Source organism: Eschscholzia californica, unplaced genomic scaffold (assembly GCF_041429995.1).
Source record: "Eschscholzia californica isolate CP2 unplaced genomic scaffold, dmEscCali1.0.p SCAF_3, whole genome shotgun sequence".
Lineage (NCBI taxonomy): Eukaryota > Viridiplantae > Streptophyta > Magnoliopsida > Ranunculales > Papaveraceae > Eschscholzia > Eschscholzia californica.
Window position 1 is genome coordinate 33,537,159 of NW_028238420.1, and position 25,198 is coordinate 33,562,356.

General features: G+C 36.3%; 1 protein-coding gene across 2 annotated transcripts; it reads right to left on the reverse strand.

The window, feature by feature from the left end:
- Positions 1-448: 448 nt before the first annotated feature.
- On the reverse strand, positions 449-20,380 carry EMB2410 (embryo defective 2410). 2 transcript variants are annotated; one of them, XM_086671308.1, is made up of 24 exons: positions 20,050-20,380; positions 17,480-19,643; positions 15,955-16,153; positions 15,761-15,820; positions 15,410-15,514; positions 14,653-14,793; positions 13,695-13,757; positions 12,594-12,824; positions 11,116-11,199; positions 10,487-10,644; positions 9,826-10,351; positions 7,159-7,332; positions 6,959-7,018; positions 5,609-5,731; positions 5,227-5,502; positions 5,082-5,147; positions 4,695-4,826; positions 3,561-4,361; positions 3,145-3,425; positions 2,737-2,993; positions 2,267-2,505; positions 1,975-2,166; positions 1,297-1,569; positions 449-845 (listed from the first exon to the last, which is right to left on the reverse strand). In XM_086671308.1, the coding sequence occupies exons 2-24, from the start codon at positions 19,558-19,560 to the stop codon at positions 699-701; spliced, it is 6,669 nt and encodes a 2,222-aa protein (XP_086527434.1). In that variant the 5' UTR covers positions 19,561-19,643; positions 20,050-20,380; the 3' UTR covers positions 449-698. The 2 variants fall into 2 exon arrangements, with proteins under 2 accessions (XP_086527434.1, XP_086527435.1); XM_086671309.1 differs by having other exon boundaries at positions 17,480-19,710; positions 19,790-20,269.
- Positions 20,381-25,198: the final 4,818 nt, after the last annotated feature.

Consider the following 25,198-nt stretch of genomic DNA (forward strand, 5'->3'; position numbering starts at 1 on the left):
TTAGATCTCAAGTTAAAACTCGTTCTTACTCGTAAAATTTAGATTTTGCTTTTTCAATCTTTAGTGTGAACTACCGGGGTAACAAATTAAATGAGTCATCCTGTAACGCCCCAAATCCTAAATCTCTAGCCGCCTTGAAATCGAAGATTTGAGACCTTCAAACTGGATCCACGAGCGACGCCGAGGCCTTTTGGGTGGGCTTGTGGTGCCTTCGCCAAGAACAAAACCCCGTACCCGTGTGGGTTTGGGCCTGGGTGGTTAAAGCGGGGACAATATCAGCAACTGCTAAGGCTTGGGGGCGTTACACATCCATTAAAGAGTAACAAATTAAATTAATCATCCATTAAACTGTTGATCCCAATCTGTTATCTGTTCAAAATATAATGAAGTATTTTAATTCTAAATGTCCTTGAATTAAAAATTACTAAAACGATATAAACAAAGCTCCTTTTGTTTTGTGATAACAAAAGAACCATTACTAAAAATAATAAGACATCTTATATTTACAATATCTAATTACATTTTCCATGTCAATTCAAAAAAAAAAAGAATACCTCAGAGAAAATATCATGTTCATATGATACACAAGGTTATGCAGTAGTATTAATTACCCCCCAAAACTCCCATCTTTTAGGGCTTTTGGGCTCCCTAAGTAAAGATGACTTCCCTTTAGAGAAGAGGTGTGTTTTAGATTTGAATCAGTCTTGCGATGTAGCAGAGTACTCGAATAAGAGGCGTTTTGAAGGAGCAGACTGTAGCAGTATCCTCAGGCGGCTTGTAAGCTTGTAGATTAAGGTCCACTGAGTTGCCATTTCCGAGTCCTTGATTTGTCTAACCATTGATGCCTGAAATTTGGAAAAATAGACGGTTATACGTGAAGAGGTTCCATAGAGAAACTGAAGAATGGATAATCAAGACGGATGTGTTGTTACTTAGAAGTACATTTTCTGCAACAACCATTGGTGGTGGCACTGGCCTCCATGAGAGCATGGAACATTTTTTTTTTTTCAAGTGACATGCCCTAGGGAAGAGTGAGAAACTGCTCAAGGAAATTGGACATTTTAATATATTGAGCCTGTCGACCATGAAGTTGTAAATTCTCTACCTAACTATTTTCTTAATTATTCTCTAATATGTGTGAATTTAGGATCTCTCCAAACCGATTAGGTTATTTCAGCCTCAGTTTCTCGGAGACCATAGGTGAGACCCTGGTCGAGAGTTTTTGCCTAATCAGGTACCTTCTCAACAAAGATCCTCTGGAAGATATTTAGAACCAAAAAAGACATGAAAGCCAACCTGAAGACGTTTTCCTAGCTGGACCTCAACTTCAGTACCAGAAAACATATTATTTGCAAGTGATTTGAGAGGATCCCCAGTTGGATTAAGAGAGAGCAAACTAGGGATCTGAGGGGCGTATGCTAGCCTCCATCGCGCTTGTCCAAACTCTCCCTTGCCTTCTATTCTTGGCATCAAGGTCTCCAGTGTTGCTGTCGCAAGTTTCTTAAATGCAAGCTTCCCATCACGTTCCAAGATAGATTCAGCCAATTGGCTCTCAAAAACTCTAGCTGCCTGAACAAAATAACTAGAAATTAAAGATTTTTATTTGTGCCAAAATCTCGTATTAGTGCCGAATATAATACCCAGACCAGTGTTCATAATCCCATGTTATAGCTCTGCAACTATTCATAAGATAGTTAGGGTCCTTAGGGAGCTCTGCAACTATTCATAAGATCGTACTAGGCGTTTTTATAAACCTGAAGTTTCAGGTGGGTCCTTTGAACAATTAACCCGTTATTACCTTGTAGTCTAGTACGATGCATCGGAAGTACTTTTTTTTACCCTATCTGAGTAGTATAAAACGATCATAACTTTTTTTTATGAAGGATTTAACGATAAAAGACTGCTACAAATTGTGAAAAATGTCAGAATACGACAGTTGACCTTTGACCACACAAGGTATTGGTAGAGTGGTACCTCAGTAGGCGAGAGAGCATCCTGTTCCACAGAGCGTGTTGAGGTCACCACCAAATTGTCCTGCCAAGTACTAGCCCGACCTTGGACCCGCAATTGCCATTCAGACCCAACCAAAGCTAAATCTAGTATGGGATCTAGCCCAAGATCAGGCTCAAATTTTGCTATATTTAAATGCTCTCTTTTAAGTCTCATCTGAATTTAAACAAATAAGCATGAGTGGGAATCAACAAAAACTACATCTGGAGAACAATCAAAATATAAATTGCAAGAAAAATAAAATAACCAAGTTCACCTGAGTAGCAACAAGATTCACGTCACCATTATCGAATGTTAAAAATCCCTTTGGTTTTATACCCTTGGGATGAGCAATACCATTTAGCTCAAGCTCCCCAACAGTAGCAAAGTTGAGAATCAAAGGATATACTATCCTCAGTTCTGGTCCAAGAAGCAGCTTTAGGTCAGTGAGACGTATATCAATTCTTGGGTTACGATTTGCTTGCTCCATTTTCTCTTCGACTTCAGAATGTTCACCTGAAAATACCTAAAGTGAGCTGCCCATCAAATTTTTAGAGACATCTCAAAAGTAGCTTAACGATAATTATTGAATCATTAGCAGGGTATTATATGCATTTTGTGCCAAAGCTTTCTTGGATCTTTTCTAGGAAACCAAATAAGCTATCCTCTCCACTATTGTACTACCACTGATTCACAAGTGCTCTATGTATAAACAACTACAAATTGAGAAATTACTTTACACGGTACCTGATGGCTGAGGAAATTTAGCATGTGAAGCAGCGGGTTCTGAACTAAGGAATCGTGAAACATATCCAGAAGCAGCCATTCGGCTGTAGCTACCCGTCGGAAGGGTAGATCGATTTGAGCTCAATCTATTAATTGCAGCAGCTCCACTACCCTTATCATGGGGCAGATATGCTTCTCCATGGCTCAATTTCACCATTCCACAAATATTTGGTTGTAGTATGGAACCACTTACTTGCATCTGACTGTCAACCTGACAACTGTAATTTGAACACTATCAGTTATTTTCCCTTTAGAAAAGGAAAATACTTTACATCTAGATACATATGCAAGATAACAGAAAGAGATCATATCTTAAGATATTTACTTTCCGTCTAGATACATATGCAAGATAACGAAAAGAGATCATACCTTAAGATATTTTTCGCCAATACATCGAGAACCTCACATTTCAAATCAATTTTGTCATCAGGTAATGCTTCACTTGTTCTAAGGGGAAGATTCCCTTTAACAAGTAATTTACCCCTCCGACTAACTCTTCCTTCCAGAGAAGTGATGCACAACCTGTTTGATTTGACATGTACTGTACCCCCAAGATTCGTTAATGGCTTGCGGATCACTGGAGAAGATACAGATGCCCTGTGGAATGATGCTGATCCGTCTACAACTGGCTGTTCAACTGTACCTCTGACCTGTGTCATTCAAAAAACATCATATCTTTTAAATATGGATTTTTCCACTTGCTTTTTTGCTAAAAAAAATCGATTTTTGTAATTTACAGAAATTCTTAGTCAGGCACAAAGAGAACCTATCTTGAAACAAATTACCTGGAGCATAATGTCAGCATTTCCATGAAGCCACTTAGCATGAGGACATAAAGCTGTTAACAACATCATACCCCCATCCTTGATGTCTGCATCAACCCTAACTTCTCCAACATCTAGTATATTCCAGTTTAAACCTTTAAGACTTTCTGTTAATTGAATATCCCAACCTTCTGACGTCTTCTTTTCACTAATTTCGTCTACTGGTTCTCTCACCTTTGCCCACCCAGGAGTCAGTATAGCTCCTTTACCGATCTCCTTATCTTCTTCCTCTAACAAGCCATTTTGGATGGAAGTTACAGGAACACTTCCTTGGACGTGAACATGACCACTTTGGATAACGGGTTCAAAATTGGCTTTAAAGAGGAAACGACTTGTTGAGGTTAGGGAAGCAACGATTTCAGCTCTTCCAAGATCAATGCCCCCAATAGCACCATCAAGTAGTCTCACTTGCACATCACATTCTGGCTTCACAAGACTTCCTCTGAGATCCCCTTCCATGTGCAAAATACCCTTTATAGGTGTTATTAATTGCCGCAATGAATGCAAGGCATCTGAGGCAGAGGTTTCGAAAACCTGCACAAGTGTAGGGACCAAACCAACAGGGAAATTTAAAACAGCAAAATGAAGGTTAGATTTTGGTCCCAACAATGTCCCATCCGCGTGAATGGTGGCATTATCTCTTTGGATGAACATTTTCTCTAGGCGCAAGCCATCGTTGTTGCTGTATGCACCAGCTGCTAAAACTCGCTGGGTTTTATAAGTTCCCCATTCCCAATCCTCCCCATGAAAGTCAAAATCTGCCTGAGAACCAAACAATGCACAACAAGAAATTCAACAGTAGAAGGAAGAAGATCAATATCAAACTAATTATATCTCTTGTCAGCAGGTCAACCTTTCTTTTAATTCACATTACGGTCTTTTCTAGAGACCATTACTTCAATCTCCATTTCCTACCTTAAAATTATATGCTGAAATCTTTAATGCCTCACCCTCTACTATAAAGAATTGTAGCTTGTACGACATTTTCATAAAAATTTCAAAAAGAAGTTCTCAAATAGTGCATGTCGTTGAAGCAAAATGAACATATAAGGACAAAACCATGTCTTTTAGCATATGGGTTTTACAACGCTTTACCATTGTATCCCCATTGCCTCCGCCACTAGCATCAAGAGAGCCACGCCAGCTACCTTTTAGTTCAGCCAAACCAGGAAGACTTATATCTTCGGGAATAACCTCATCTAATGGAGTATGATCCCTGCGTATGACCTGAAAATTCATATACCTTCTTTATTTTCAAAAAAGGTAAAAGAAATCTAGTCACAGAAATTTCTCCACGACGGTCTGTCTTGTATACAAGATTAGGAAAGAAATTGTTGATAGCTCAAAAAAGCGTTGTATGCTAATATATTGAAAGCAAGATAAAAACAGGAATTCCAGGAGTCCTAACTCTCGAGTGAAAAACTGCACCTGCATCATTTAGATCTAGAATATTTTTTTGTAAGAATTTAAATGAAAATATACCTCAAGCAAGTCATGTAGACTTTCCGTATTTAATCCCACAGATTGCAAACTCCGTATAAAAAGGTTCTACAGTTGACAGAGCAACTAATCAGAATAAGAGACAGTATCAAAATGAAATATTGACAATTTCTTAGTAAAATACTACCTTTGATCTAGTGAGAACAGCAGGATCAGTACTTCGAGAAAGGAGTCGAGCAAGTGGAAGCATCTCAGAAGCTTCAGCTCCAGGAACCTCTAGTCTCAATCGCCACCTCCCCATGGAAGATATTACACTACCCAGATGCCCTGCCATTGCCCTTTTCAACAAGCCACTTTTCTCTAGACCGGTAGGGTGACGATCCCGTGTCCCAGGCATCACATATTCACCTTGAAGCTCATATCGACTATTCGCTTGTTCTAGAACAGTTTTTTCAATCGTGATCTGGCCAGAAGAAAATTAAAATCGCAAGACCAAAGTGATGAGAACAGTTTGGAGCTACAAACAGGATATGAGACATATAACATCATTAATGGGTATATATACTCACGACATCCCCACTCCATCTAGCGGCAACATCAAGCGCTTCACCAAGCAAGCCACTAAATTTTGGACGAAGTACAGACAACATTCCATGTCCCCTCCTTTTCTGAAAATTAAGCTGGACTTCTGCCTGAAAGTAAGCAGCACTATCCGTAAGTAATGATGCTGAAATGTTAGCAAGAGCAAGTTATTGATAAACAGATTTACTTGTAAAACTTCACATCGTCATTTTCTGACAAACGAATAAAAGGGGGCGAGCTGTATCTTGCTTGACGCTTGGGAATCAAAAGTTGACTCTTGTTTCGATATTTTCACAATCTCTAACAATGAAACCAATAAAGGGAATAAACCATCACAAATGACAGTCATCAAGAAACCTGGCTCATGACAAAGCAGGTCTTTGAAAATGAATTAACGTTTACTTCATAGTGGAAAATTTAACGCCTTGATAAACTTGCCGAAAGAGTTTGTCCAGCCAAAAAGTGTAAGAATCCTCTTTAAGAGGGAGTTTCACTTGCCTTGACTCACTGCTGGCAGTGCTCAAATGTAACCATAGCAAAGCACTGGAACAGCAATTTTAAGCAACAAACTACTTGTAGGCCATAATCTAGTTTACTGCTCCGTACGCTCCAAATTAATGCAGAAACAAATACAAGTTCATTCTTTCAACGTACACATAAAGCTAATCGACTACACTTATTATGTTGAGATTTTTTCCTACTCAGTAGTCGATTAATATACAGAACTTCATAATTACGGATGACAATTCTCATGTTTGAAAATTTTATGGTTTGGTTTCTATTGTCACTTCTGAAGTGTTTACGACCCCTCGTCCAGTATAATATTACCGTAGTTGAGATCTCTGCCTTCACGCTTACCATTGTGCTTGTCAATCAAGAAATGGTTTCTTACTACATCAGAAATTGTAAACTACAAGCCTAGTTGATGTTCTGCCACATCCCACTGTGTCAGTTCTTCTAACTTCTAAGAGGCTGCCCGGTATCAACCACGCTCAGGAGTGAAATAAATTTTCCTGTTATATTATTAGCCTTCAATCAGTTGACCGTTCAAATCGCTCTCATTGATGAAATTGTAATTTGAAGTTGGATTATTGAGGTTTTATCGTGACACATGACTCGGTTGGATTGGATGACCTAGACATCATGTAAAGATACAGTAATTAAGTTAACTCATCAGTTGTGAGTTTGACCACGTCAAAATAATTCTTTATAAACACAGAAAATCCTGACCGAGATAAGGCCGTCCACTTCAACTTGTACATGCCAACATTTAGAGAAATAATAAAAAAAAAACACTGAATTATAAGAGACAACTATTTCCTGGACATGTGTCTTACCCTTTGTATTGTTCCTCGAAGTGAAGCCAGCTCCAGCTCGTCCAGTGGTAAATTTCGCACCTATTTGCATTACAGAATGGTCAAAGGGTTTATAACATACACAATTTCAACTGCAAACAAACAAATTTGGTCATCCAATCCAAATTACTAAAAAATGCAGCCACTAAGTTATAGCGATTAATAGACGATTGAACGACTACCTCCATGTTAGCTGAAACCTTAGGTTGATAGCATATATTGGCCCTTAGTTGTCCTCTTTGAAGTGAAAGAGACAACATTGTTCCTTTTTGCAAGTTCTCTTCCATACTAACAGCAAGTAAAGGTCCAACAATCTCCACTGACAAGCTCTCATCGGGGCGGCCTGTGGCATCCAGCTGTAAAACAAGAACATATCAGAGATTATGTTTCTTAAAGCTGGATATCAGACAACGACCGATGGAAATCCAAATCAGAGTGTTAATGAACAAGGAAAACTGAAAATGACACCATTATATCATGAAGAGGTGCAAGTTGAACCCTCTAAAAATGCCAAAGTAGGCCAGAAAATGATGGACATTGACGTAGTGCGTAAATAAAGGGCTGGTGGATCACTTTAAAATTCAGGATTATAATTTGAATGTAAAATGGAAGAATATTAACTGAATTTAAGAACCCCAGAAAGCAGTAATAAACCTGAATTAAAAGAATAAATCAAGTAAAGGCTGCAAAGATAAGCAACTACGGATTTTACTAGTTCTCTTAATTTAATAAGAGAAATGTTATATACACTTACAATTTCTACCCAGCACACTCACATCTCCTTTGACTTCAACAAAAATAACCTTAGATGTGAGTATATATAACAAAAATGGTGAGTGAATTTAAAATTTCCCAACATAAATAGTTGCTGTGAATAAGAACTACCCAAGTCCTAACTCTATTATGTAACTCTATAGACTCGTAATTGGATACTTACCAAACTCTAAAGCAGGTCGTTTCTTAAATAAAAAGTCTTGAATACAAGATTTTTAATAATTATAAACCTCACAAAAAACGAATAACTAATTCTACAAACTTCTAAAAGATCCTTAGCAACATTTTTTTTTGAAAACTTAGAATGAATATATTATTGAAATAGAATAACTATGTACATAGGGTAGGGAGACTTAGGATGATATTTCACGACATCCAAGCCTCCCAGTTAACTACTACATCCAGATAAGATACATTCTTAAATTTTCCAATTCTCCTGATCCAGGAATAAATGACACCCTTGACATCTTCAATGTCAACCAATGAATTCAGGTTCTTTTCCTTAAAGATTTTACTATTCCTGTCATGCCAAATACTCCAAACTATCGCAGCTGGGATTAGCTGCCAAACCTCCTTTCTGTGTTTCTTCTTAGCCAATCCGTCCCACTGAATAATCATATTATGAATGGATGCAGGGTGGCACCACTGGGTTGCCATCAATTTAGCAAAATATTTCCAGATGCCAGCTGCCACCCTACAATGGAGGAATAGGTGGTCAGCCGATTCCTCCTCTTCCTTGCACAGGATGCATCTATTAGGGACTTGAAAGCCCCTTCTTTTCAAAGCATCCACAGTTGGAACCTTCTGAACTAGGATGGCCCATATGAAAAACCCCACCCTTGGTGGAATAGCCTTGATCCAGACTGATTTGGATACGCAAGGCTCTAGGATGGTACCACCTACATCCAACCGTTTATAGCAGTTGGCAACTGACAAGGGCTCACTCTCCCCATTGCACCATACTCGGGAATCCGGCTCATCTAAGAGATTAGCTTCTTGAAGGATTTGCAACAGATGGACATATTGCTGCAGCTCCCAATCATTCAGGTTTCTCCTGAGTACAATATCCCAGGATTCGCTCTCAGTATTATACACCTCTGCCACAGTAGCCAAGGGTCTGACTGCCACCCTAAAGATATCCGGGAAGCTTAAACTTAAGCTATTCGAACCAATCCACTTATCCGTCCAAAACTTGATTTTTCGGCCATCTCCTAGGGCCCATCTAGTAATCTTATGGTACTCCTTCAGGTGAGCTATGATTCCTTTCCAAACTCCACATCCAAAAGATGTGTTCTTGCATTTTCTAACCCAAAGGTCACTATTCGAGCCATACTTACTAGAGATAACCCTTTGCCATAATTGGTTCCTGTCCTGATCCATCCTCCATAACCATTTAGTTAGGAGTGCTTGATTCATGTACTCTAACTTTTTCACTCCCATGCCTCCCTTGCTCCTGCTTGTACGAACCAGGTTCCAGTTCACCCAGTGTATACTCCTGCTTCCCATAGTTTTGTTCCATAGAAAAGAGCACATTTTACTATCAATGACCTTCAATACACCCTTGGGGATCCTTAGCAACATATTAGTTTATTTTTTTGTTTTATAGCATTCTCTAATTCTTATCCTGAATGTGCGCCTTTTAAGAACTAACAAAATCTACCAAGTTAGCTTACAGTCTGGATAAAAAGACACTTCCATCATTTTTGATCTAGTACAAAGAGCAAATTTTAGAGTGTTGAGTAATTATCATTCTTATGGTGAGGATTGAGGAGACAGGTACAAAATAAAGGTTTAAAAGTTCAGTTATCACCGTTGAAGCACAAGTATACACACAAGGATGTAAAACATGTTACCCTTTTTTTTTGTTGAAAGTAAAACATGTTATCAAGATCATTCAAATGCTTCCCACACAAACCGGAGGTTTTGAAGTTATTTAAATCTAACCTTGAAACTTCACCTTCCCGCATAACTTGTTTCTGTTAGCTAATTTGATGGAAGACATTTCTGGCACAAGTAGTTTACTTATATGTAATATTTCTAAACACAAACTAGAAGTACAAGTTTCACAATCCTACCTTAATATTTTCATGTGAAATGCTCAGTGATCCGACCAACTGAGGTGCTACCATCAGCTGATTTAGTTTGATGCCTGAGATAGAAACATCCCCAACAAGACCAGTTCTCTTGTCATCGTCAATCATTTTAGTGCCCAATTTGTCCTTCTCACAGTCAAGCACATTTTTATCAGAAATACTAGTGGGCACAACCTTTCCTTGAAACTTGATCCTTCCAGTTGCTTTTAAATGCATAGGTCTTGGTGAATCAAAAGAATAAGAAGACATCAAGCTGAAAAACTCAAAACCACGCATCCGGCAATCAAGTTCAACTCCCTCTATTACTAAGGGCACACCATTCTTTAAATTGTTACTTTTACTGCTTAGCACATATTCTTCGGGATAAGATGTTTGAACCTTCGTGTACAAGTCAAAAGCAATTGACGAGGAAACGACAGTAATATGTTCATGTGAAATTATAATATCCCCACGTGCATCAGTGAATGACCCTTCTGCCTTCGGCGCAGCCCATTTAATGTCAAATCTCCTGCATGTCAAATCTAATAATGTAAGACCACTGAATTCCAGTCACAAAAGGGGAGTGGGGAGGAATAGCATGTTTAAGATGAATTCTAACGATTATACTTCTGGATTAAAGTTGTCCAAAGTGCTAGACACTTACGGTCTCAAAAGGGATCCGGACAGCTTGGTTTCTCCTTTTAGTTCCCCTATCTTGAGTGGCATCAATTGAATTTCAGCTGGTAAATATCGGTGTAGAACATTGTCGAAGGACAAATTTCCAGAGAAATTCACATCCATCGCTGTATCATCAACTTCCCCCTGTACCAATCCGAAAGAAGAATATATTTTGTCTGTTAAGCAAGTAAGATTGAACATAGAGAAGAAAGATATAGTTACCAGGACCTGCCGAAAAAATAGAGGACAGAATAGACAGACTGACAGGCAACCCATTACCTCCAAAACTTCATACTCCCTAGTCCTATTTATTAGAAAGTTCTCAATTTCGAACCTTGTATTATTTGAAAAAAATGGGAATGTTTTACATCATTATCCGACTACAGACTTGCAAACTTCCTGAATGAGGGGCCCTTCTATGTTTGCTCTTTGCAGACACCAAGCTAGACAGATGGATCAATTTTACTGTCCTTGTTAAAAAAAAACTGGAATGACGAGGAAAATAGCGAACTTGGTGAAAGTATTAATCTTTACACACATTTTAATTAAAAATAAACCATTTAGAGCACATCAAGTATATATGAAACACATAGTATTGAATTAGCATTACTTTACCTCTGGACAGATCCATGCATTTCCAGCTCCTCTAATTTCACCACCATCCAAAAGTGTTGCTCTGATTCCATACAAGTCAGCAACCTGTAACCCATAGTAATCCATCAAAGGAAATTAATGTGTAAATATATCAATGAGGCCGTGAGGGACCAAATTGCTAAAACTGTCTTTTCGTGATTTCGCCAGACTCAAAGGTGTAAAATCTTTTGCTTTTGAAAGTGTTTGTTCCTAGAAAAAAATATTGAACTATGATATTGTTATTAAGATCTTGAAATTATTTTCTCCCAAATCAAATCAGTTATGTTGAAATTTGATTTCTAATAGATACTTGTAACACTTCAAAACCTATTTGAACCAACAAAACAAAATCTTACTTGCATGTTTTCTTTGCATTATTCCACCCAAAACAAAGAAATGTTCTAAAAAAATATTCAGCCAAAATTTGGACAAAATTAGGAAGAAAACATTCATATGTAAGAAATTTTTTTATTTCGATTGTTTTGGTAGAAATAATGCAAGGAAAACCTGAAAGATTTCGCTTTGGTTCGGTCTGAATCAGAAATATTTTGGTAATTTCGGGGAAATTTTGGAAAATGTAATACCTTGTGACTTGTGTAATACACATTTATAGACAATAAATATGTAAAACATGATTAATTTTTTTTTTACTATATCAGCTTCTAACATCTTACAGCAACACAAAATCCAATTAATTTTCCTTATACCCTTCACTAGTCCCCGTGGTTAGAGTAAAGAAACATTGTCATCATAGGGCACTACCACATAAGCAGTCACTATAGTTTAGTAATTATGTTTTTATCTACTTGATTGACTTGTTGAATGTTGATAAAGTTGAGGACGAGACTATGATTAGTTTCTATTTCTAATTGATTTCTGAAGTTGCAGCTAGAAGAGTCTTTACCGTATCGTGTCACGTCTGGCTTACCTTAATTCTTATGTTCTTATGAACAGAAAACGTCAAGGGTATTATTTATCATAGATTTTAATGCTTTTGAGTTTTTTCAGAGTTATCTGTATAAAAGCTCTTATTATGAAATCGTGGTCACTTTAAAACTTATTATATTTGCTTTTGTTCGAAAAGTTATGGGTATTTTCTCTTTCCATGAATACTTAGTTAGGTTCCTCCCTAATTTGATTGTTTATTTGGTAGTAGTTGAAAAACAAGAAGATCATCTGCAAATTTAAATCTCTATAATTGCTTCCAACTATGCATTTATACAAAAAAACAAAAGCAGTTTCACAGATTTTGGGCTTAAAAAATTTTGACATCAAGCTAGAGATGACCCTGTTGACTAAATCTATATTCAATATACTATTTTTAGATAATACTATCTCATTCTTATATTTTAAAAGCATATGAAACACTTACTATGATGATTTAGGCGGTTTAAACACATTTTTTAAGGAGAATTTATTGTGATTAACACCCACACGTACAGAGTGGTAAAGGAACTTACGCAGTTATCCGTGTTGAAAGTGAAATTTGCAGAAACATATGAAAACGGAATACGGTCAAATGCAGCCACAGCACCTGCTTCTTTACCCTTCATCACCGCATCAGATGCTACAGATGCGGGAAATTCAGGAACGGAATAAGTTGTTTTCCTAGAAACAATCGCACTCCCCACGAATATAGGGGCATCCAAGGGGCCTTGGCAATTGAAGACAGAAGTTATAGAGCCAGCCAACTGCAATTAGTGCAGCAAAAATAAAATGAGAATAATAATAATAATAATAATAATAATAATAATAATAATAATAATAATAATAATAATAATAATAATAATAATAATAATAATAATAATAATAATAATAATAATAATAATAATAATAATAATAATAATAATAATAATAATAATAATAATAATAATAATAATAATAATAATAATAATAATAATAATAATAATAATAATAATAATAATAATAATAATAATAATAATAATAATAATAATAATAATAATAATAATAATAATAATAATAATAATAATAATAATAATAATAATAATAATAATAATAATAATAATAATAATAATAATAATAATAATAATAATAATAATAATAATAATAATAATAATAATAATAATAATAATAATAATAATAATAATAATAATAATAATAATAATAATAATAATAATAATAATAATAATAATAATAATAATAATAATAACAACAATTGCAAGCTATTATTGCACACTGAAATCTGAGTAAATAAAGAAGGAAACTAGCCGAAGGGTAGGCCATAAGTCTTACCAACCACTTGAAACAAAGAAAATAAGCCACCGCTTACATCATAAAAGAAATGGGTTAAGTAACTACGTGGATTAGATCGGCATTGATTTTGAAAGCGTTGTTAAATGTAACTACGTATAACAAATCAATGGGTAGATGTCAGAACTCAGAAGAAACAAAAAGTCAGCATATACACAAGTTTTGGTAGGTAAAGATGTGAACACAAAAGTATTTAAGAAGCGGAGATTTTTTCTAGCACATCATTATCAAATGAGCTAGCTATAGTAATATATATGAAGAGTTCAAGCGCAAGAATAAGAAAATCATACTGGAAACAACAAAGGCTTCATCTTAAACGTCTTCATAAGTGCGTTCACTTCAACACTAGGGACCTGAGAATTAACACAATAAACACGATTGATGTTAATACGAGATATAAGAGTGATTTAGGATGACAGGAATATCTTTTTATTGAACAACAGAAAGGATTATCCTATTCATATGTAACAACTTAAAACTATAAAAACAAAAGCAAAGTACCAATTTGAAAAGTAAGCTATGTTGCGAAAATCGCTTCCAACTTAAAAGTTAAATGCTTATACAACACGGATTGCGAGTCTTTCTCTTTGTCCAAAAGTATAATAATGTCATAGCCAATTTGATGTTATCAAAACTCACTCCTCTAAAAGTAGCTTCAAAAGTGTTTTCCATGAACCCCAAATAGTCATATGAGGAATCAACTTCAGAAATGGTTTACCTCTCTCTGGAACATGAACACTCCCCCACCCTTAAAGTGTTTTAACCAAATTTTGAGAAATTGTGCTTAGCACCACAGGCATTAGTGAAGAAAAGGATGACCATAAACAGAAAAAATTTATACACATAATTTCTTAGTTTTCAGCAGCAGCTTGCATCAATCTTCATTACAAAAATCAGCTCCTACACCAAAAGCAAGGTTCTCGAGTAAAAAAACAACAGTTCTGAAGTATCAGTTTGGTCGTGACTCGTGACAATGTTGCGAAAATGCTCAAGATAGATGAGGAACTTTTGTTTTGTGTTAAAAAAAGAAGTAACTTAATCCTATAAATTCTTGTAAGTTCTACCATTTGCCTTGACAGCTATATGACTTAGTTCTGGACCAAGAATAACTAATAAGGAAGATGATTGTTTTATACACCAATTACAGGAAAAACCTTTCTCAACCAAAACACAGAAATGAGCTCGCCTCGTCGCCTGAAAAGAATGAAAATATATCGCTAAGAGCAGAAAAGGATCAAACAATACTACCTGGCACATAAGATGAAACTCTCCATCTTCGGGGTTAATTCCAAAATCCCCAGAAGTTTCAAGAGGAACAGCACCGAACCATCCACTTGCGTTGTGCAAAAATATTCGTTGCCCACGAAAACATAAACTTGCCGCTATATCCTGCATTGGTATTTTATAATTAAGCATAAAAAGTAGACTACTACGAAGACAACATCAACAAATTCAAAGCATTTTGGGAAATTTCAGTTCTAACAAAACTGAACTGAAACATTTATAAATTAATGAAAAATAGAAAAGACCATGGAGCGATATTAAACAAGTGACATTACAAAAGATGGAACGTGGTCAAGCGCGAGTGAGCACCACAAGGCTTATGGAGAGTAAAGTGGGCCTAGCTACTATACATGTATAATGATGTATAACGATGGTGCTGGCAAAGGCTGTAAATGTCATTTCGCGCATCCCCTGCATATACGACATCCATAGAACATCAAGAAATCCCTCATCTGGTACACTGGGTAGTGACTACTTTTTGCATTAACATCATTTATGAGCAACTTAGATCAGATGCATCTCTAAGTGACATCAAATTCTGTAGGACCCAACAAAAAATTGTAGATCTATACCAGCTCTTTTAAGTGCATACCGTGTTCAACATTTCACCAACAAATAGACCTCGCTAACCAAAACAGATTACATGCTCTATGATGAGATATCCAACATAAAAGAAATTGGTTTAGAAAGGGAAAAAAACAAATGGAGATGGAGAACTCACTGAAAAAGATGATGGAGCATCAAAAATCTGAAATGACAATCCCTTTACGTCAAGCTGGCCATGAATATTAGGGAAAGTCTCTCCTCTTGACATGCATATGTGAACCTGTGAAAGGTTTATGCTTCTTAACTTCAAGGTAAAAAAAACGTTTTGACGAGGACATACATATCTGGTCTAAAATTGAAAACTAGAGACATAAACCCATTGGCAGGAATGGAGGTTTACAATCTTCAAACTAGCAAAACATCCTAGCAGATACAGTTATGGCTTAGGGGCTGCAAATGTCACATGAACAATCACGCAAAAAGATCTACTGACAGTAAGCAATGTAGATTGAAGTTGGAGAAGCACCTCACCACTAGCTCTCCCCTCAGACCAAGCGATCGGAATATCTAAAAGTCTTTCAAAGAGCTGCAAATATTAAGAATAACCTGGATGTTAAAACAACAGCACAGGAACCACATACAAAGGAAGACTTAGATCTTTCATATATTTGATCATCTAGAAAGCTAACACCAAAAACAAGACACAAGTAAATACCTCACCGGAGCAAAGAGGTTAGCAGTCTTTAGATTGACGTGCCACTTTTCTTCAATAGTATCAACGAACACGTTTACGGACAACAAGCCACCATCTTCAGATGATGTATCTGATCTCCACTCCTTACATTTCCCGCTAAGCTGTACGTGAACACGGCCATAATGATTCTGAAATTTCACGTGTCCAATGGCATTCTTCATCTCTCTATCAACCAAACACATAAATAGTAAATATTCATATTCATAATCATAAATAAAAAATAATAAAGTGCAAATCACATTCTTAAACTTTATTGCTTCAATCAAAACAAACTTCCAATCTCAGAAACCTTTTCAACACGAGCTGCTTAAAGCAGTAACTTAAAGTATTGTTCAAAGAAAAAAAACTTAAAGTATGGATTATGCCTTGAAACAGTTGGCTTTGGTAACGCCATAATTAGACTCGAGGCAGCTCCAAAGCATAAGCCTCCCTTACTCAAACCTATCAATATTTTTCACACGATACCCTTTCATGGTTTAGAACTATAGTATGCTTTCAATAGCTAAATGATGTTACAAGACAATGAAGATGTGGAAAGACAAGCGGGAATCAACAAATAACTAGTACAAAAACAATACATAAATGCAAAATTAACATTGTAAATATACAGGAGAATCCAAGAGAGGACGCAGTAAAGTTTAGGTAGCATGACAAATGCACATTTGAGAGTATTACATTTATTTAAGTTTTTAGGTGAATCAGGGTTTAAAAAGAATCTCTACAACCTGATGTTCTTGAAATAACCAAACTGCAAGTCCTCAAAAAAGTAAGGATACTCCAGAAAGGATATAACAAATTTATCCCCAAAAACGAACTTTACATGAGGCCATGACAACTCGAGACTGAAACCCAATCCTGACAAGTGATAACTTTTGCACGCCTTAGATGTCCCAATAGTTTTACCAGGTACATACTAGCTGCATCTGCATTTTCCACAGCACACGTCAAATCTGACAAATGTCGATTTTCCATTGGTGCTCGCACGCAGTGCTCTATGATCTTAATAAAGTCATGCAATGAGTACAATCTCAAATTTGTGAGGCCTTAAAAGATGGGAGTTATTTCAGATGTCGTCGTGGATTCTTATGAACACAATAATTGTGAAATTGGTTCTAGTTCTTCCCGAGAGAACCATAGTTTTCAAAGCTTTTCTGTTAAGATTATAGTATCTTACCAGTTATATTTCTTCTATTATTTGGAAAATGAAAAATAAAAATAAAGAGATGTTCGTAACTCCAGATGGAGATGAAGCTATTGAACTAAACGTAGTAAAGGTCCTCGGAGGATTTTATGTGTAACTACTGTGCTAGAAAGAGGTGATTATGGAGTTTACAAACTATATCTAGACACATTATGATATATAAATCAACTTGTAAGTTTCAAAAAACATAAATATAAAATTATAAATCCATTTGTAATAAATTAAAAAAATACACCGCTCAATAATATGAATATATTATACAGTTGTAAATATCATACGAGTCGCTTTACCTGGGCTCTCGATCACCATATCCTAGCAGCAATAATGTTCCTCCTGAAAAATAAACAGAATCCAGTGTAACAGGAAGCATCTTCTCAATGCCAGTAGGCTGGATTTCATCTACACCATCAGCAAGCTCGGTAACAAGATCTTCAAGTCTGAGATTCATATATGACTTCAGCTTCTCAATTTGACCACCCAAATAATTAGATAATGGTTCTCTGAAACTCCTAGATAGAGCTGGAAAACTTGATTTCATCTTCAAGGGCCAAATTGGAATTGAATGGTGCATCAACCTCGGACCTAGATTTACTGAAGTTGCACCTGGTGATGAATAACTGTTGTCATTACCAGAAATGTCGGCCACAGACTCCACTACCTGGTTTACTGAGCTATTGGAACTGCATATGTCCCCTTTCAACTCCCCGTCATTAACATAATAACTTTTTGTTTTGTCTGCTTCAGAAATGTTGCTACCCGGTGGAAATTGTACATTAGATGCACTTAAGGTACTGTGTCTCTCAGTAGTTGTGAGAGGTGGTTCAGGTAAACAGCTGAAGTTACCAACTCGATCCTCATTCTTTATATCCTCGGCTGGCTGGATTCCTGTATCTCCCACATATCCATGAGCATTCTGCTTATTGTTAACTGATCCTATCTTTCCATTCCTGCGGGAGTACTGAACATCAGTTTTAAACGTACCACTCTTGCTAGTTTTCTCCATTTTCATTTCGATTGATTCACCATGGTTGATAGATAAGCTAAGCTCCTTACCGAGACTAGCTTCATTCCTACTGATATTATTAGCCTCCAGACCTTCACGCACAAGATTTTCAAGCTCTGCTACTTCACCACTTCCAGATTGAGGAGAGTCGCTGCATTTTCCACCTCCTAATCCCTGAAAATACTTGACTGCAGCTATAGCACTACTCTCAAGGTTTCTCTTTTTAGCCAGAAATGCAGCCCTGGAAATATCTTTCGCATGATTCTTCCTTTTGAAACCAAACCTAAAAGGACCTCTTGTTATTCTAGAATACAACTTGAGTCCTGATCCAGGTAGTTTAACTCCAAGTGATTTCTCCAGATCTCCGTGCTTCAGACTGTACTCGACTCCTGCATCCATGCCACTATGATCCCTCCTATGCACCCTTTCATCCACGCAAAAAAATGAACCTGAGCTTGTTAGATCATCAAAATGATCAGAACTAATCTTGGAAACTTCACTTGCTGATGGATCGGTATCTTGTTGAGGAACAATATAACCTATCTGTGCAGCTTCCCTCGCTAAATTTTCTCTTTCTTTAGCCCAACAAGAAGCTGCTTCTTCTCTAGCAATCCTCCTTGTTTTGGTTCGATGATCTATTCCTTCTTCAACTGAAGAATGTCTCTCTAAAACACCTCCAGAAGAAGGTATCCCCAACCAGGTAAAATCTTCCTTCTGTACGACCAACAGGCTTGGACGAGATAAAACTGCGTCTATGACAATCTTCCCTTTCCTCAGACTAGCAAAAGGACGGATGCGAATTTTCATCGTGGGGATTTCACCACAGGAAAACTCTTCATGGTGTGGCCCAATAGAACAGGATTCCAATGTAATCCCCAAAGGTGAAATCCTCCTAACCCTACCAAAATCGACCTTGCGGTGAAGATATTCAGAGAGCACCAAACAAACAGAAGGCAATAATCTTGTTTCGATCAAGCTCCTAGCTTTTGTTTGGCCAACCCATACAAACATTCCGATTACAGAAATTACTGCAACAAAAATGGAGCATCTAACTAACAGCAACCCTTCCTTCCACAGAGGAACTAAAGATCTAACAACAGCTTTGCTACGGGAGAATCTTTCTTCAATACAATTCATTTTCACCCTACTTCTTGATATATCCCCGGGAGACAACCCAAAACCTCTGCCACCAAAATGTGAACATAGAGGCACTTGACGCCTTACATGGTCCTGCTTTGCATACAGAAACTTGCGGAAAGCCCTAATTCTTGTTTTACCTACAGAAGACGAGCCCCTGTTGATTCTACTATTCACTGAGCTTTCCAGAGGGAACCCTATAAACGGGCTATGAAAATGATGGATGCTCATTATCTTCGCCTATACAACACCATGAATCGCGCAGACAAAAACCCTACTGTATCAGAAGCTAAAGGTGTCCCTAGCATTCAACCCTTCAAAATAAACAAAAAAGTTCCATTTAGCAAAGTTCCAAGCATTTTAACCAGGTCATTGTCAATACTCAAATTTTCGATGAAACGACGTAATAATTCATTTCCACTTCTAAATTACAAGAGAAGATGTTTAAAAAGGAAAACACAGTGATTGATCAAAATAAGCTCCTCAACCAAGTTCAAATAACTACAATATATAGAGATGATTATAATCAATCCTACTAAAACCCAAACAACAATAAAGTGATAAAACCTCACAATGGAGATCTAATACTCGAACAAAACAACTAAATTTCAGAAACTACAGTTAGAATGACTAATCAAAACATTTGAACTACGAGATAAAGGAACCAGAGAAGTTAGTTAGTTGAATTGAAAATGAAGAAGTTTAGATAGAAATTGAAACCTTTGGTTAATGAATCCAGCATTCTCGAGCGAGAGAAGAAGAAAAACAAGTTTTCTAAGATTTGGTCGATTTTCAGTTTTATTCTTTGCTCGTGGTTTCTGTTTAGAGAGAGAAAGAGAGGTGAGAGAAAAGGCGGAGAGGAGAAGGATTGCTTGCTTGATTAGCCTGGCTTGGCTCCCCTTTTCTCTCTCTCTCTCCTCTTTTGTTTCGAAACCAAAGTACAGTGAAAAAACCTTCCTTCCTGGTCAAAATGACGGAAACGGGTTAAACAACGTCACGTTCCGTTTGGTTGGATGATTTTGTAAGGTCTTTGGTGGAGGAAGAACGGTATCTGATATCTAGTATAAGTAGTGCGTTAGAAAAGTCAATGGGTGCTTCTAAAGGCACCAAGCCAGAAGGCTGTTAGCATCCATCTCTGTTAGCACTCGACCCAACCGCTATTTTTCTATTAGCACCAACTAACTATGTAGGCACCGGTGCTTTCTTTGTTAACTCTGTCCATTACCTTCTTCAAAACAACTTTTTTTTCCTCACTCTCTCTCGAAAATAAAAGAAAATTCCTCTCTACTCTCTCTCTCTAACCTCTCTCTATACAAATCCGCCGAAGGGGAGGAGCTCCTTGGCCCGAGAAACCAAACCCGAATGTGGTTAAAACCAGACAAGGATCTAGAGAAACCTGGAAACGGCAACACAACTTCTTTGGCTGGTGGTTTGGGTACTGGAACTTAGTTTATATCAATATTTTCTTTGTTCCAAAAATTTCTTTGTTCCATATATTTGTTTGTTCCATAAATTGAAACGGGTGCTGGTGGTTTGGGTATTGGAACAAGTATGAAAATTTTTTGTTCCATAAATTTTATATCATTATTTTCTGTTGAATTTCAGGAACCCTAGTTTTTTGGATAATGAGGTAAGATTGCTATAAGATGTAGAATTACTCTCTCTTATATATACTTTTTTTTCAGTGATTTATTTTCTAGGGAGAGAGAGAGAGAGTGATGAGTTTGATGTAAACAATTAATCATGTATTCTATCCTGCTTCTTGTTTGATTTCTCTGTGATTAGAACATGAAGATGTAGAGAGAGAAGAGAGAAAGAAAGAGAGGGAAAACAGGTGCTTATAGAGAACTCGGGTCAATGGCCATTGACCCGAGTCAATAAAATTTTCGGATGCTAATAGCTTTTTGACCCGGTGCCACCCAAAGTCAATTTATGTATTTGTTCTTCATTTACCAAATTAGTTTAAGGAAAGCGTTTATAAGGATAATTTAATAAATAACGTTAAAATATACGGACTTGAATAAAAATTAACAATAAGTCTAATATTTTATTCACTTATAGTTTTGTCTCACATAAACACCTCAGCCTTAATATCGATCACCACTATCAACATTACCACTACTATTAAAAAGCTTACAAAACACATAAGTTTATTCTCTTCGTTTACAAGCTTTTAATGCTGCTTCAAGATCTCACATATGAGGAACCACCATTATGAAGAAGGAGACAACCTACATCAAGAAAGAAGAGTCATTTGACTTGAATAAAGACATCGACTTAAACAAAAACATCGACTTAAACGAAGATATCGACTTAAACGAAGACATATATAATGAAGATAATATGTCTCAGGTAAAGGAAAATATTTTTATTATCTTCCTCTATGGTTGAATTTACATTTTTAGGGTAGGTCGTTTTTGTTCTAATAAAAGATTTTCGATTGAGTTGAATGAAAAAGACAACAAATTTCGCCCGGCTCGGTTGAAATTTGTTTGTTTTTTCAGTCGCTCTGGACGAAATTTGTTGAACTTTTCAAGGTTCTGGATGAAAATTTTCACTATTTTCATTATTTTCATTCAAGAAATTTTGTTTAGGCTGAGCAAAACTTCTTTTATGTAAGTGTCGTTTACCTTTCCTTGTTTGTATTCTTCATTGCAAAATCAATTCATCATACCAAAACATATTAATCAGTTCAGAAGATGAGGAAGAACTCTTCATTGCAATATTGATACTTGAAATCTTCTAAAGTTATTGTATCAATGTTAAAACCCCAAAAATCTACGGAGAAATCAAACAATAACAAGAGGTACGAATCCTTGTATGGAGATGAGTGTTGTGTTAGTCATATAGGGTTAGGGGTTTCATCTCTCTCTCTCTCTCTCTCTCTCTCTCTCTCTCTATATATATATATATATATATATATATATATATATATATATATAGATATATCTTTCTCTCTATCTCTTTGATCCAAACAAACAGATTCAGAGGTTTCTATCTCTTTTGGTCGAACAGGTTTCAAAGGTTTCTCTTTTGAGTTTTGATCAGACATAGTTTTAAGGAGGGACTAATGTTTAATTTTGGGATATTTTGGAAAATAGTTTTTATTTCTCCCTAACCTAAAAGGTTTGTTCTCTCTATCTAATGCACTGTCTTTACTAAATATTATTCTTCCTATACCAAAGACCTTTTGTAAAGGCCATATGCCCTGGTTTTGGGCCTCTTCCGAAATAAGGTCAGCGCTTTGGGAAAATTAGAATATTTTGCGAGCTGTGAATACTTGGTCAAAAATTGGTCAATTTGGTTTGACCACTTTCTTTTGTAAGTTGTTATAGGAAAATAAATTTATGGACTTAAAAAACCATTTCAAATTTTGGATGGTTTACTAATTAATTATTCCAATAAGCAAACAAACCCTATAAAATCTTCCGAGGGATTAAACAAAAAAGTTGTGTTTTAATTTTTAAAACTTGTAGCCAACTCCATTACACCTCCATTATTGTTCTTCAAGTTCTTCATATTCATGATTTTTCTTTCAAAATTTTTTTTCGTTCATAACTACTCTTTATCTTCATCTTTGAACCATTAAACAACTTTGTTTTTCATCAAAAATTTCAGATTAGTTACACTCTCTAAAACCCTAAAATATGGAGAAAGAACCTAACAAAATTGATAATGTTGATGGAAGTATAGCTCAAGATAGCATCACTCAAGAAGACCAAGAATCATGGTTGGGCTTAGATGACAGTGAAGAGGTAATGGCTTTTTCTACTTTATTTATTTCGAAATTTTCTAACCATAAAACCCCAGCTGGTGCAAAACTTCGAAGGAGGTTCGTGAAACAGGAAAAAGGCGTTTCATGGTTGTACGGCTCACGAACCATTTCGTAACTGGCAAAGCACGAAACATTTTGTTATGGAAACACGAAATACATCGTGTCTACTTAGTCCACGAAATGCATCAGTGACCTTTTTCTTCTTTTAGATTTTTTATGTACTTATTTCCTTTTCATTCTTTTTCAGTCTTTTTAACTTGATTCAAATGCTTCTTCAATGTCCGGAATGGAGCACCTATTCCAATGTTTGTTGATGTATCACAATTATTTCCAAAAAGCATGGTATATCATTTGTGGAACATCTTGTTACCGTTATTACCGATGTATAAATTGACTCATTCTTGTAAAACACGTAATGTATTTTATTTTATATGTCGCAGTTGTTTGACTCGAGGGATGCGGCAATAGTTTGGTGTACCGAAACTACTAGAGAAGCTTGATCTGTTATTGTGAAAAAAGGGGGGAGGTCAGTAAACAATGAAGGAAAGGGGTCGTATACCTTGTTTCGATGTAGTCGGAGCTGTGTTTTTGGTAGCCACAAAGGAAAAAATTTGAGTGTCTAATACTGACACAAGTAAAAGAAGGCGTACGGGTTCTTCTAAATGTGATTGTCCATTTGGTATAAAGGTCAAATATAACGTACCTCAAGACAAGGGGATTATTGAATTACTTAATGGACACCACACCACCAGTTGGAGAAAAGCCTCACATGTCATGCATATGCTGCTAGGTTTAAAGAAGATGAGCTAGAATTAGTTACTGCATTAACTAAAAGTGGATCACGCCACAAAGATATATTGTTGCACATAAAATAAACAAAGAAAGATAACTTTTCTACAATGAGGACTGTGTAAAATGCACAACGAAAGGTCAAGTGTGAGGAAAGTGAAGGTAGGTCAGTAATGCAACAGTTTTAGTAGTTGTGCATGGATTACCACTATGTAGTCAAGTATAGATGATATGAAAATTTCGAAGAGGTAAAGAACTTGTTTTTTGCACATCCTAGGAGTGTCCAGTTGGCGTTTTGTTTCTCTCAGTTTGTTGTCATTGATTGCACTTATAAAACCAACAAGTTCAAACACCCTTTGCTCCAGGTAGTCTCATCCACTTCGACTGAGAACACCTTCACAGTGGCAAACACATTTATAAGCAATGAAAAGACGGAATATTATACTTGGGTTATGGAATGTTTGCGACAGTTATATAGTGTTGGTGACTCTCCTACGGTATCATTACTGACAGGGAACTCGCGTTAAAAATGCAATTGAGATCGCATTTCCAGATGCGAAACATATACTTTGTATGGCATATAAACAAGAATGTCCGGGCCAAGGCTGAAAAATACTTAGAGATTGTAGATAAGGATAAGAAGACCGATACAAGTGAGAAAAAAACTTGAGAAAGATAAAATGGTTGATGAGTTTTTCAATGAATGGCAATTTGATACGTGGGCAGATACCGAGGAACTATACAAGACACGAGTTAATAAACTCGTAGAGTTAATAAGCTCGTAGAGAAATGGAGAAAGTCTCCCTAGAGTTAATAAGTTATTGTCAAGATACATGGTTGTCACTCTACAAAGAGTGATTTGTTAATTTTTAGACAAACCAAATACGGCATTACGGCACCACATCAACAAGTAGAGCTAAGAACACGGGAGGCTGAAATGTTTCTTGAATAATTCATTAGGAAATTTTGTTTCATGTTGGAAAGCTGCTCATAAGTGCTTAGATGTTCAGTTTATTGGTCTCACAGACTCATTTGAGAATAATTTGAGAAAGGTGATGCATGCCCATCAAATTAAATTTTTCGACAAATTAAGGAACGTGGTTACACACCGCGCGATTAATATGATGTTGTAAGAGATTACTCGGGTTGATTATTATGGGAGTGAGAATGTTTAACGTTGTATACATTATGTGAGTGAGAATGCAAAACTCGTCTCGGGTTGATTATTATGGGAGTGGAAATGCAAAACTCATCTCGGGTTGATTATTATGGGAGTGAGAATGCAAAACTCTATTAGTTGAAATT

Coding starts and splice junctions, on each gene's coding strand:
- EMB2410 (XM_086671308.1), bottom strand. CDS start 19,560: ATGAGCATCCATCATTTTCATAGCCCGTTTATAGGGTTCCCTCTGGAA. Junction 4,827..5,081: donor GTCTACATGACTTGCTTGAG/GTATATTTTCAT, acceptor ATGAATTTTCAG/GTCATACGCAGGGATCATAC. Junction 1,570..1,974: donor ATGCTCTCTCGCCTACTGAG/GTACCACTCTAC, acceptor TATTTTGTTCAG/GCAGCTAGAGTTTTTGAGAG.